The sequence below is a fragment of the Telmatherina bonti genome (genome assembly GCF_933228915.1).
Source record: "Telmatherina bonti genome assembly, chromosome: 22".
Taxonomy (NCBI): Eukaryota; Metazoa; Chordata; class Actinopteri; order Atheriniformes; family Telmatherinidae; genus Telmatherina; species Telmatherina bonti.
In genome coordinates, this window is record NC_136631.1 from 1686125 (window position 1) to 1700968 (window position 14844).

At 50.3% G+C, this 14844-nt stretch overlaps 1 protein-coding gene across 1 annotated transcript in view; it reads right to left on the reverse strand.

Moving 5' to 3' along the window:
• The window catches only part of gabrb1 (gamma-aminobutyric acid type A receptor subunit beta1), a gene marked incomplete at its 3' end in the record, with an annotated part of 317919 nt that extends 303430 nt beyond the window's left edge, over positions 1–14489 (reverse strand). The window contains exons 1-4 of the mRNA XM_079262436.1: positions 14414–14489; positions 14264–14331; positions 3576–3796; positions 1712–1794 (exon numbers count right to left, since the gene is read on the reverse strand). Of these exons, the coding sequence (XP_079118562.1) occupies positions 1712–1794; positions 3576–3796; positions 14264–14331; positions 14414–14486 (445 nt within the window). The 5' untranslated portion in view covers positions 14487–14489. The remainder of the gene's footprint in view (positions 1–1711; positions 1795–3575; positions 3797–14263; positions 14332–14413) is intronic.
• Positions 14490–14844: the final 355 nt, after the last annotated feature.

Consider the following 14844-nt stretch of genomic DNA (forward strand, 5'->3'; position numbering starts at 1 on the left):
AGTTTTTAGGAAGCTGAGTTGTTTAAAGGAATTGTTCTGGGGTGTCTTCTCTGTGACTTTCCTACTTGGGTCGCCCCCTATCCCATAAAATATGGAATAGTCCTTTAACTGACGCACAAACGTTGCGTCCTGGATTGAACCCATACAAGACGCACTTTGTTCCGTATTTTCATAACTTTCCAGCAGCCTGCACATGTCGGTCACACACATCAACACTCAGTTTAAAAATAATTAACAAAATAAAACAGAAAATACAACAGCCATCAAAAATGTCTCTTCAGGCAGAATCAGTACCAGCCCTGCCCCATTCCCCGCTGCACAAGCCCCGCCCCCTTCCCTCGGCGTATTGCACAATCACGGTTGCCTCGAGACAGACATGACTCATCCTTCTCAGAAGACCTGCAGATTTGAAAAAGGTCTACTATAGCTCGTGTTTAGGAGCTTTATGTGTTTTTACGTAAATATTTCTAAGGAATCTGTGTTCAGTGATCATTCAAGAAATTATTTTATTATTGTTGTTAAACTGTTATGATGACATGACTTCCCTTCAAGTCATGAGACAGGCAGCAAACACATACAGTCCTAAATGTAAGGATTAAACAGCGAGGAGCCGCATTTCACGGCACGACGAGGAGTGTCCCACTATGGTCCCATCATGGTCCCTTCATGGTTCCACACTGTAAACATTTTATTACAAATGTTTATTTCTGTTTTTAAAAAACTTTCTAAATATACTAAAGTATAGGAACTACTTTATGTTGGCCTCGGAGGTGTTTTATGCTAAATAGCTCTGGTCAAGTAGTGAGTTTCTCTCATTCACCTGTCAAAAACTCAGCTGATCTGAACCGGTTGATGCGTTGTCATGGTGACGCCCATAACGAAGTGATAAGACAGTAATTTGCTTTCCCAACTATCAGTGACCACGGCATAAATTATACTCCTCCTGTCTTACCACGTGCAGGTGAAGTGACACAGGTGTTATTTATTGTAAAGTTCTATGTTACACACTCTACACACAGAAATCTTTCATTAATTGTACAACAGTTTAGTGTTGTGCATACGGCACTTTATTAAATAAAGTATTTTCCTCATGTTAGTAGATATCAATGTAATCACAGCTTCATGTCGCCTAATTAGTAAAACTTTATACCCAGCAATGTTGCACAACAAAGAATGTTTTAATTTCTAATGAAGCATTTCAATTTTAAGTTTGATTAATTGATTACTTGGTCACTCCTGCACACTAGCACAAAACATAGCACTGTTGTGGGCACCCCACCCACCTGGATTGGGGCTACGCCTGCCTTATTTTAACTTCCGAAAGGTGGCAACACTTTCTCCTACAGACCCAGTCCAATTTGGACACCTGATAAGCTAGGTTCAGATTCCGACAGAAAAACTGAAACCAGTTTTTCAGTTAGCATATTTAGCATGGTTATCATAGCTAGCAGCATTAGCATTGTTAGCATCATTAGCATAAGCCATCTTCTTTCAGATTGAATGAGAAGGGGTAGGGAGATGCAGAACCAGGAAGCTCAGTTTCATCAGCTTCCATCCTGAAATTAAAATAACAAGAACTAAAAACAAGAAATGCTGCTGAATATTCTGGGACATTCCAGATAAAACTGGTTTGAGTAGATCTAGATGTTTAGTGACTATGGACTGATGTCCATGCTAAGGTTCTCTGGTAGAAAACATCAAATATACTCACAGCTCTCAATCTCCAGAGTACAGTTCTGCTCATCCAGTGGGTAGCGACGCAGGTCCATCATGCAGGCAGCTGTTGTGGTGATCCTGCAGAACAACAACAGAACATCTGACGAACCCTGAAGATGCTGCAGCCCTAAAGAATCACTACGTTTATCCTAGTTTCTGAAGCTTCTACGCCTCAGCTGGAGTAGAAACATCTGCTCCATCAAAATTCACTGCAGGACACTGTTTAGATTCAAATGCACCTTCCAACAAACAACAACAACCAGCGACAAAGCTGATCCAAATTCAGTTTTTATTACTGCTGATAGGAAACAACCCCAGCCAAACAGGAGAAAACTCCTCCATCTGGATGGATGGATGGATCTAAGCAGATGTTTTACATGAAAGTTGCCATGGAAACAGGTGGTGTGTCATGTATTTTTCATGTGTGGGTACCATGTGGCAGCTAAAGGAGATAAATGTAAAGGAGAAGCAGATGGAACAGCTTTTTCAGGGATGACAGGTAGAGTGAAAAACAAGGAAAACCCTCTAATGCTCCATCCTGATTCGGCATTCCGAGGCTTTCCGCTGGATTCGAAACATGGAAAGCTCATCACATGAAATGAATATTCATCCACTCTCACCTCTAGAATATGACCAGTACACATTAGAAAGCTCCTGATGAATATTGAAACAGGAGAAGGTGGAGATGGAAGGTCTGACAGTGTGAGAACAATCAGCGACCTCCGGGGGTTAAAAGCAAAGCCAAACCTGCAGTCCCCCCCCCCCAATCCACTAGCAGCTCCAGAAGGACATCAACTCCCATAGAGTCCCATGCTAGAAAGAGCAGCTTGACTCAGAAATAAAACCTGGACATGAGGAATCTGTGAAACAGCCTCATTCCAGGACACCACAACACCCCCAAGTCAGATGTGTTCATGAGTCCTGGCTCCATGGGACATGTCCCTAACTGGAAGACGTCCTGACTGGAGATCAGAACAGATGTGGTCCAAATGTCTTCCTCATCCCACAGAGGAGCTGGACCAGGAGATCCCTCAGGGAGGACATCTGAGCAGCAGGAGTGCTGGATAAGGACATGTTGGGGCCTTTATGGGACGATGGAGGACATCATGGTTCTTAACCTGAAGTACTGTGGTCCAGCAGGACAGACAGAACAATTAAAGATTGCAATCCTGAAACTGGTGGATATAAGGAGGACGCTGCAAGACCCTTCCAGATTCTGGCCGTTATTCAGATGTCTCTGAGCTGCATTCAGGTTTTTCTGCTGAAGAAAATGTCTTCATTCTGATGCTGAATAATTTAAAGTCTGTCGTGTTACGTTGGTTTCATTCTTCACCTGAATAAAACATCTTGTCCTACCTGAAGCCCAAAATAAAACTCCCTCAGTCCAGACCTCATCTCGGCTGCAGGAACCCAACCGGCTTGAGGCATACCAGGTCTCAGTGTCTCACTACAACTAGACTGGACCGCCGAACCAAACATAAACTCAGTACTGGATGGATCAAGTCTCCCGCTGACAGGTTGGACGTGTTTGACACCTTCTACTAGGATTTTGTTACAGATGTGTAGCTCCGCCCTCTCCACCTCCAGATATAGACTCTGGTGTACCTGAAGTTATTTTCATGACAGACAAAAACTTAGAGACGTGTCCGCTATGCTCCCATCCAGCTATCCTACCTTCAGGTCACAAAAATCCTCTTTTTAGCTCCAAGTGCAGCTTCCATCACTCGGTGGTGAGCAAACAATCAAGGCCGACCACCCAAGCCACATTCTTTGCTTTTGAGTCAGGATCATCCAATAATCCAGCAATAAACACCGAGACCGAAGGTCAGGTCCTGAAAGGTTTTATTAGCAGGTCTTACCTGAGACCATAGAGGACAGTTCCGTCAGGATGCAGACGGATCATCCGGTTCTTCACGGTCACCCCATGGACGAAAGACTTCTTGTCATTGATGAAGTAGGTGTCGGGGACCCAGAGCTGGTCTGCCACCCGGTTGTCCAGGGTCAGGTTCAGAGGGATCCCAGTGTAGGACAGACGCTTGTCTCTCCAGGACTGCTGAAAGTACATGGTGATGGTGTAGTCCTAAAAGAACAGAGGACAGAGACAACAGGTCCTCATTCAGATTTTAGATCTCCACCCTGCACTGAGACAACATCCTAAAATCTGCTGCAGACTCTGGAGCTCACTCTGGATCTTCCTGTTGCACCAGAACTTTAAGAACTGGTTCTGCAAGTTCAGCCTGGAACAGTTTTTCTGTTGTGGGGCGGGGCCTCTGTTACATCACCAAAACTCACCTGCTTGAAACACTAAAAGGTTATCAGACCAGCAGACTGATCCTCTGGACCAGTGATCCTCACTGTTAATTCAACAAGAGCTACACTCAATGTACAAGAGGACAACCACTTTTACAAAAAGGTGTTCCCACACTATGGACCCCGCTGCATTGCAGAATCAGTAACCATCCATCCATCTCCTGCCGTTTCTGTCTCTCTTCTATCTTCTCCGCTCTGGTCCAGCAGTAGAAACTCTGCATTATAATTATACAAAATAAATAAAGAAATAAAATAAGAATCCAGAAAATCAAGGGGATCATCATACCAATAATGCTTCCCTTGGCAAAGTAAATTTGCTCAGCAGAACAGCATCCAGACCATCATTCTTCTGCTTAAATGCAGGACACGAGAAAAGGAAAAAAAAAAGAGATAGGAGAGTCCACCCCTGAGTCCACCAGCTCTGCTTCCTCATCGGAAGACGTGTTGGTAGGATTGAGGAGGTCTTCGAAGTATTCCCTCCACCGACCCACAACGTCCCGAGATGAGGTCAGCAGCTCCCCATCTCCACTGTACACAGTATTGATGGAGCACTGCTTCCCCCCCCTGAGCCGCCGGATGGTGGACCAGAATCTCCTCGAAGCCGTCCGGAAGTCTTTCTCCATGGCCTCGCCGAACTCCTCCCATGCCCGAGTTTTTGCCACGGCAACGGCCGAAGCCGCATGCCGCTTAGCCCGCCGGTACCCATCAGCTGCCTCCAGAGTCCCACAGGCCAAGAAGGCCCGATAGGACTCCTTCTTCAGCTTGACGGCATCCCTCACTGCTGGTGTCCACCAACGAGTCCTGGGATTACCGCCACGACAGGCACCAACGACCTTGCAGCCACAGCTCCGGCTGGCCGCCTCAGCAATAGAGGCACGGAACACAGCCCATTCAGACTCAATGTCCCCCGCCTCACTCGGGACATGGTTGAAGCTCTGCTGAAGGTGGGAGTTGAAGCTCGCTCTGACGGGGGACTCAGCCAGACGTTCCCAGCAGACCCTCACAACACGTTTGGGCCTGCCAGATCTGACCGGCTTCCTCCCCCACCATCTGAGCCAACTCACCACCAGGTGGTGATCAGTTGAAGCTCCGCCCCCCTCTTCACCCGAGTGTCCAAGGCATGTGGCCGCAGGTCCGACGATACGACTACAAAATCCATCATGGAACTGCGGCCCAGGGAATCCTGTTGCCAGGTGTACATATGGACACTCTTATGTTGGAACATGGTGTTCGTTATAGACAATCCATGACGAGCACAGAAGTCCAATAACAAAACACCATTTGGGTTCAGAGGGGGGGGACCATGCCTGCCAATCACTCCCCTCCAGGTCTCACTGTCATTGCCCACGTGAGCATTGAAGTCCCCCAGCAGAACAATGGAGTCCTCAGAAGGAGCACCCTCCAGCACTCCCTCCAAGGACTCCAGAAAGGGTGGATACTCTGAACTGCTGTTCGGTGCATAAGCACAGACAACAGTCAGGACCCGTCCCCCCACCCGGAGGCGGAGGGAAACTACCCTTTCATCCACCGGGGTAAACCCCAACGTGCAGGCACCAAGCTGGGGGCTGATGAGAATGCCCACACCTGCTCGGCGCCTCTCACCATGAGCAACTCCAGAGTGGAAGAAGGTCCAGCCCCTCTCGAGGGTTCTGGTTCCAGAGCCCAAGCCATGCGTCGAGGTGAGTCCAACTATATCTAGTCGGAACCGCTCAACCTCGCGCACAAGCTCAGGCTCCTTCCCCACCAGAGAGGTGACGTTCCACGTCTCTAGAGCCAGCTTCTGCAGCCGGGGATCGGACCGCCAGGGTCCCCGCCCCTTGCTGCCGCCCAGCTCACATTGCACCCGACCCCTACAGCTCCTCCTGCAGATGGTGAGCCCACGGGAGGTGGGGCCCATGTAACCCTTTCGGGCTGAGCCCGACCGGGCTCCATGGGCAAAGGCCCGGCCACCAGACGCTCGCTCTCGTACCCCGCCTCCAGGCCTGGCTCCAGAGGGGGGTCCCGGTAACCCGCGTCTGGGCAAGGGAACATTTATGCCCAGGTTTGTCATCGTCATAGGGGTCTATGAGCCGTGCTTGGTCTGGTCCCTCCCCTAGACACCTGTTTGCCATGGGTGACCCTACCAGGGGCATAAAGCCCCCGACAACATAGCTGCTGGGATCTTCGGGACGCACAAACCCCTCCACCACGATAAGGTGACGGCTCAGGGAGAGGTCCGACGATACGACTGCAAAATCCATCATGGAACTGCGGCCCAGGGAGTCCTGATGCCAGGTGTACATATGGACACTCTTATGTTGGAACATGGTGTTCGTTATGGACAATCCATGACGAGCACAGAAGTCCAATAACAAAACACCATTTGGGTTCAGAGGGGGCCTCCCAATCACTCCCTTCCAGGTCTCACTGTCATTGCTCACGTGAGCATTGAAGTCCCCCAGCAGAACAATGGAGTCCCCAGAAGGAGCACCCTCCAGCACTCCCTCCAAGGACTCCAGAAAGGGTGGGTACTCTGAACTATATATATATATATATATATATATATATATATATATATATATATATATATATATATACATATAGCTACAAACATAGCAGTTCTTTGGCGGAGTTCGGTGCAGTCGACATCAGCCAAAAGTGGCAACTCTAACCTCTTGTTTGTGGAGAGAACTGCACTGTTGAGGATCATTATGACTTGTTTAGAAAGCATTTTCAGAAAGCCAGTGACTGCATCACGAGCCACAAGTCAAGAGTCAGAGCCGCATGCGGCTCGCAAGACGTGCAATGAGTAACACTGATCTGGACCGTCCAAACCTGGATCAGGTCAGCAGGTTTGTTGATGACTTGTCAAAGCGCAGAAATATTAAACATTAATAAAATATATTAAAGACAATTTGAATGAAATATCAGTCAAAAGGTTGCCTGTATCCTCGAGGATTCAAAAACAAAATAACATTTCTGAGAGGACCAAGTGTGAATTTGTAGACTTGAATAGGACCTGAATAAGTTGCAGCACGGTGAGCTGCAGCCCAGCAACCTAAAACCCCAGGTATCTGCAACTCCTTGCAACCTGCACCCCCGACAACATGTACCCCCATCAACCTACAGATTGGCGAACTGCACCCCCAGGAACCTGGAGCCCAGTAACCTGCTGCCTTCCTGTAGTCCTCAAAGACAGAAAATGACATGGCTTTTGATCCTCTACCAGGTTGGAATGTGTGACACCACCAGGTGTATTTATAAAAAATCAGCAGGAATGGGTAAAGGACTAGATAGAGGACCAGGTAGACGACCAGTTGAAGGACCAGGAACAGGAACAGGTACAAGACCAGACACAAGACCACGTAGAGGACCAGATACAAGCCCAGGGACAAATACACAAATGGGACCATGTCGGGGACCACATGTAGGACCAAGTACAGGACAAGACAAACGAAAAGGTAGAGAAACACATACAGGATCAGGACCACAAACTGGAACAGGACCACCTACAGGAACAGGTAGGGAAGCAGGGAAAGACAAGGTACAGGACCAGATACATGACCAGGTAAAGGACCAGATACAAGACCAGATAGAGGACCAGGTAAGGACTAGGTACAGGACCAAATACAGGACCAGATACAAGACCATGGAGAAGAACAGATACAGGACCAGGCAGAGGACCACAAATAAGACCACTTACAGAACATAATACAAGAAAGGGTTGAGGACCGGACACAGGACCAAGTAAAGGAATAAGTTCAGGACCAGGTTAAGAACCAGATAAAAGACCAGCTACAGGACCAGACACAGGGCCAGATGCATGACCAGGTACAGGACCAGATACATAACCAGGTCAAAAGACTAAATTCAGGACCAGGTAGAGGACCAGGTAACGGGCAAGATCTATGACCAGGTAAAGGAACAGACACAAGACCAGGTAAAGCACAAGATACAGCAACAGGTAGAGGACCAGTAAGAGGGCAAAGTTCAGGACCACATCCAAGACCAAGTACCAGGTGACAGCAACCCCAGCGGTGAAAAGAGAGGAGACACAAAAGGCGACACTAAAGGAGACACCAAAGTCAACACCAGGGGAGACACTAGAATAGACACCATAACAGACACCAGAGGTGAAACCAGAGGACACACGAGAAAAGACAACAAAGGAGACATTAGAAGAGACAACAAATCAATGGCTAATCAGCAAACTTGTGCAGAGTTTGACTTCAACCAGGACTTAACTGAGAATTTGATGTTTTTGTTGATATTAAATATTTTTGTTTTTATTTCCAGCCCCCTGAATATTTAATGTCAACTTAATGATTTCCATTGTAGCATTTATTTCATAACTTCTGTCATAACAACATTTATTACTGGGTTAGGGTTAATGTCGGCACAAAACCGTAAATCAGCAGACAAATGAGAATGATGGCAAAGAAAATTTCTGATCTTTTCATGTCAAGCTGCTGCTTGTGGAACTGAAACGTCTCCACGCCCGACAGAACTTGGATCGACTGATCTCTGATCAGTGAATGAGCTGCTATGTAGGTATGCTCATGCGCCGTCTGTTGGCAGCAAATTGTAGTAGCTCTGACTTGCTATCTTGATTTGTTTTAAACAGCGGACTCTTCTCACATAGATATTACCTCAAATTAGTTTTTTTTTTCTGAGGATTTCATGCCGGTTCGGAGGGTGTGCTGCAAGGAAGATTTTTCTGCATATTTTTTGGCTCTTTCAAGTCTTGTTAAGATGAGTCTCCATGGCAACGAAAGACTTGTTTACAATCGGAATCAACTGATTAACCTCTCCCAGATCAGGATTATCAGCAAAACAACACATCAAATCCCGATGAAGTTGAAAAGAAAGAGAAGAGGATGCAGAGCGGGAGTGAGACAGCGGAGAAAGCGATGGAGATTTAAACCATTTCTCCCGACCGTCGTCATGGCTAATGTGAGATCGCTAGCTAACAAAACGGACGAGCTGGAGATGCTAACAAGGTCTCAGAAAGAATACAGAGAGTGCAGTATTATGTGCTTCACCGAGACATGGCTGCATGAACACATCCCTGACTGTAATGTGTCTGTACCGGGCTTTAAAACGGTCCGTGCAGACTGCAGTAGACAACACAGCGGAAAGCTAAAGGGTGGTGGAATTGCAGTGCTGGTTAACCAGCGTTGGTGTCATCCTGGACATGTTACTGTCAAGGAGAAGAGATGCACAAGGGACATGGAACTGTTAGCTGTGAGCTTCCGTCCATATTATTTACCCAGAGAGTTTACCTGTGTTATTCTGGTAGCGGTTTATATAATACCTGGTACCGCACCAGACACAGCCTGTGATGTCATCAGCTCCGTCGTTGCTCGGCTACAAACACGGCATCCAAACTCATTCATGGCGATCTCCGGAGACTTCAACAACGTCTCCCTCTCTGCAACTCTACCAACATTCCAGCAGTTTGTCAGCTGCTCCACCAGAGAAAATAAGATGTTGGACTTATTTTATGCAAATATGAATAATGGATCCAGTTGTTCTGCCCTGCCTCCTTTAGGAAGATCTGACCATAATCTGGTTCTTCTCACCTCCACCTACAAGCCCATCGTTCAGCAGCAACCAGTCATCACAAAGACTGTCAAAATCTGGTCTGCTGAAGCTGAAGATGCTCTTAGAGGAGGCTTTGAGGCTACAGACTGGAACGTCCTCTGTGAACCTCATGGAGACGACATCAACGCCATGACTGAGTGTGTGACAGATTACATAAACTTCTGTGTGGACAGCATCGTCCCAACAAGAACAGTGAGGTGCTTCCCCAATAACAAACCCTGGATCACCAGTGACCTGAAAAAGCTGCTGAACATCAAAAAGAAAGCCTTCAGGGATGGAGACAGGGAGTTATTGAGGGCAACACAAAAACAACTTAAAACCCAAACTAAGAAGTGCAAGGAGGACTACAGGAAGAAGTTAGAAAGTCAGCTCCAGCAGAATAACCTGAGGGATGTGTGGTCTGGAATGAAGAAGATCACCGGCTTCAAGTTAAAGGGGGACCAGCCTGATGGAGGTCTGGACAGAGCTAATGAGCTGAACATATTCTTCAACAGGTTCAGTTCACCCCCTACCTCCAGCCCAACAGACCACACACCCTCCATAAGCCCACTGCTTTCCTGTCACGCCTCCAATCTGTCACCCTGCAGCTCAGTCATGGACCAGAACACAGCTTCATCTCCCTCCACATCAGGACATCCTGAGACCTCCACCTTGTTTGTCTCACCTTGATGGAGGTCAGCAGCACTGGTGCACCACAAGGAACTGTACTCTGGCCATTCCTCTTCACTCTGTACACCTCAGACTTCCAGTACAACTCTGAGTCCTGTCATCTGCAGAAATACTCTGATGACTCTGCAGTTGTGGGGTGTATCAGGGATGGACAAGAAGCAGAGTACAGAGAACTGGTCAGTCAGTTTGTTAAATGCTGCGGTGACAATCATCTCATATTAAATAGCAGCAAAACAAAAGAGAGGATTGTTGACTTCAGGAGGAAGAAGAATAAACAAAGCACTGTTTCCATCCTGGGAGAGGAGGTGGAGGTGGTGGAGGAATACAAGTATCTTGGAGTTCAGCTGGACAACAAACTGGACTGGAAATGCAACACTGACTACATCTACAAGAAAGGTCAGAGCAGACTGTACTTCTTAAGGAAGCTGAGATGGTTTAACGTCTGCACCAAGATGTTGCATATCTTCTATAAGTCTGTTGTGGAGAGTGCAGTCAGCTTTGCAGCATCTGCTGGGGTAGTAGCATCAGAACCAGAGACTTGAAGAGAATCAACAAACTGATCCAGAAAGCTGCTTCTGTGCTTGGAGTAACTCTGGAGCCGCTGGAGCTGATTGTCCAAAGAAGAATGCTGCACAAGCTGATGAAGATGATGGAGGATTCTTCACACCCTCTCCACAACACAGTGATGAAACAACAAAGTGTGTTCAGTGAGAGGCTTCTTCAGGTCCCATGTAAGACTGCAAGATACAGAAGATCATTCCTGCCAGCAGCCATCTGCCTCCGGAACAAGACCTCCTCTAGTTATTATTATTATATACTACAATATTTCCCTTTGGGGATTAATAAAGTATTTTTTGTTTCATTTCATGCTGTGCTAAATTTTACACATGAAATTGGCAGGCAGGCAAAAGAAGTAGTTCCTAAGAGTTTAGATACTTTCCACGGTGTTGAGTATTGATATGTTCAGGAGATCAGCTGTGAGAACCAGCAGATCCTCTAGAATAGAGTTGATATGACTGTGTGCGTCAGTCCACATCACAACTCATCCGACTTCTAGGGATGCCACACAGATTCACCTGGAACCACAAATCTAAATGGTGAAGTTTGTGGCTGCAGTCATTGGGATGGTATGACCCACCCAAGTGGTACCTGCCAGGATCCGGTTTCTCCTGCACTCATCATCATGGCGACAGCGCGCAACAGATTTATGATCATATTAATGTTTGATGGGGTTCGGGGACAGAAATGTCTCAAATCTTTGTTCTTATGATGCAGACTGATTCCTGACTGAACCGTCTCTACCTGTCTGGTGGCGTTGGCATGGAAACAAGGTGAAGGACAGAAGAGAGCTGATTGGATACAGAAAGAAAATTCTCTGCATCTGCATTCATGTGGATCCGACTTAATCTGCAGACATGAAGATTCAGAAAAGGCTGTCTCTGGTCTGGTTCCTGCAGTCTGGATGAAGTCTGGACCACACTGATACCTGATCCCCCTCCAACCTGGTCTTAGACCAAGTCCACCCTCCGACCCGATGATGGCCTGAAGCCCGGTTCACTAATTGTTGCGGCAGCTTCAAATCCACTCCAGCCCACTGTGTCGGTCTGGGGTCGGTTTCAGGGTCCAGGCCGTTCGGTTTGTCTCGGCATGACTTCTCTGTTCCGGAACCGTCACATGGGTCCGGACTCAGACTCCAGACCAGCAGGTCTGGTTTTCACAGCAAGTCCAACAAACTAACGTCTTCCTGTCTTTATTCCAGTCCTACTGCTGCTGGAGCAACGGGAACCAGGACCGATAGAACCAACGGGAACCAGGACCGATAGAACCAACGGGAACCAGGACCGATAGAACCAACGGGAACCAGGACCGGTAGAACCAACGGGAACTGGGACCAAGAGAACCAATGGGAACCGGGACCGGTAGAACCAACGGGAACCAGGACCAAGAGAACCAACGGGAACCAGGACCGGTAGAACCAACGGGAACCAGGACCAAGAGAACCAACGGGAACCGGGACCAAGAGAACCAACGGGAACCGGGACCGGTAGAACCAACAGGAACCAGGACCAAGAGAACCAACGGGAACCGGGACCGGTAGAACCAACGTGAACCAGGACCAAGAGAACCAACGGGAACCGGGACCGGTAGAACCAACGGGAACCAGGACCAAGAGAACCAACGGGAACCGGGACCAAGGGAACCAACGGGAACCAGGACCAAGAGAACCAACGGGAACCGGGACCAGTAGAACCAACGGGAACCAGGACCAAGAGAACCAACGGGAACCGGGACCGGTAGAACCAACGGGAACCGGGACCAAGAGAACCAACGGGAACCGGGACCAGGGGAACCAACGGGAACCGGGACCAGGAGAACCAACGGGAACCGGGACCAGGAGAACCAACAGGAACCGTGAACGGGACCAGGAGAACCAACATCATACTAGATCTGGACCAGACTGTGGTCCACTGAGTCCGGTTCGGATCCCGGACCTTCAGCTGGACTGGAACCCTTTTTACTGCTGAACACCTGATCAGATCAGCCAATCAGAGAGCAGCGACAGGCTGGACAGGAGGAGGAGCAGGAGAAGAGGAGAAGGAGGAGCAGTAAGAGGATGAGGAGGAGGAGCAGGAGGAGGAGGAAGAGGAGCAGGGGCAGGAGGAGGTGGAGCAGGAGGAGGAGGAGGAGGAGGAGGAAGAGGAGGAGGAACAGGAGCAGGAGGAGAAGCAGGAGGAGGAGGAGGAAGAGGAGGAAGAGCAGGAGGAGGAAGAGGAGAAGCAGAAGGAGGAGGAGGAGGAGGAGGAGCAGGAGGAGGAGGAGGAGGAAGAGGAGCAGTAGAAGGATGAGCAGGAGCGGGAGGAGGAGCAGGAAGAACAGGAGGAGGAGTAGAAGGAGGAGGAAAAACAAGAGGAGGAGGAAGAACAGGAGGAGCAGGAGGAGGAGGAAAAACAAGAGGAGGAGGAGCGGGAGGAGGAGCAGGAAGAACAGGAGGAGGAGGAGAAGGAGGAGGAAAAACAAGAGGAGGAGGAGCGGGAGGAGGAGGAGGAGGAAAAGGAGGAGGAGCAGGAGGAACAGGAGCAGGAGGAGGAGCAGGAGGAGTAGGACGAGGAAGAGGAGCAGGAGGAGCAGGAGGAGGAGGGGGAGGAGTAGGAGAAGCAGGAAGAGCAGGAGGAGGAGGAAGAACAAGAGGAGGAGGAGCAGGAGGAGCGGAGGAGCGGGAGGAGCAGGAGGAGGAGGAGGAGCAGCAGGAGGAGCGGCAGGAGGAGCGGGAGGAGCAGCAGGAGAAGCGGCAGGAGGAGCGGGAGGAGCAGCAGGAGGAGCGGCAGGAGGAGCGGCAGGAGGAGCAGCAGGAGGAGCGGCAGGAGGAGCAGCAGGAGGAGCGGCAGGAGGAGCGGGAGGAGCAGCAGGAGGAGCGGGAGGAGCAGCAGGAGAAGCGGCAGGAGGAGCGGGAGGAGCAGCAGGAGGAGCAGCAGGAGGAGCGGGAGGAGCAGCAGGAGGAGCGGGAGGAGCAGCAGGAGGAGCGGGAGGAGCGGCGGGAGGAGCAGCAGGAGGAGCGGGAGGAGGAGCGGGAGGAGCAGCAGGAGGAGCGGCAGGAGGAGCGGGAGGAGCAGCAGGAGGAGCGGGAGGAGGAGCGGGAGGAGCAGCAGGAGGAGCGGCAGGAGGAGCGGGAGGAGCAGCGGGAGGAGCGGCGGGAGGAGCAGCAGGAGGAGCGGGAGGAGGAGCGGGAGGAGCAGCAGGAGGAGCAGCAGGAGGAGCGGGAGGAGGAGCGGGAGGAGCGGCGGGAGGAGCAGCAGGAGGAGCGGCAGGAGGAGCGGGAGGAGCAGCAGGAGGAGCGGGAGGAGGAGCGGGAGGAGCAGCAGGAGGAGCGGGAGGAGGAGCGGGAGGAGCAGCAGGAGGAGCGGCAGGAGGAGCGGGAGGAGCGGGAGGAGCAGCGTGCGTCCTCCAGTTTACGTCGTGCAGAGAGTCACGCGCCAGCAGAACTCACCATGTTGACTTCAGACACCATGTCGATGCTCGCGATGTCGATGCGCATGCCCACGTCCACGGGCGCGCCTGCGGTAATGACAGCAGAGGGTTAGTTGCGGCGGCGCGTGCCGCGCGGCGCGGAGCGGTACGCGCCGCCACTCGCGTTTACCTCCAAAGTCCGGCCGCAGACGGATGTCGTAGCCCCTCAGCAGCTGGTCCACGGTGGTCTTCACGCGGGACATGTTGCTGGGGAGAGAACACACTGCGGCTCAGAGACAGCACGCGGGGGCTGCGGGACACTGCGCGCGCTCACACCTCACCTTTGCGCACCGCAGACGGCAGAAACCAGCAGAGACCAGCAGCTGAACCAGAAGCAGGCGCGAGCGCCGGCGTTCCGCATCCTGCCCGCACGAGACGCAACTTCACATCCCACAAAAACACATGCGCGTGCTTCCTCCAGCATGCGGGATTCGGCGCACGAGCCGGGACGAGAATGAAACCACGAAGAAGAAAAAAGAAAGAAAGAAAAGGAGTGTGCGTGGGTCCGCGTGCGTACACGCGCGTAGTCCGCCAGACCTGGTCCGGAGAGGGTCGAATAAT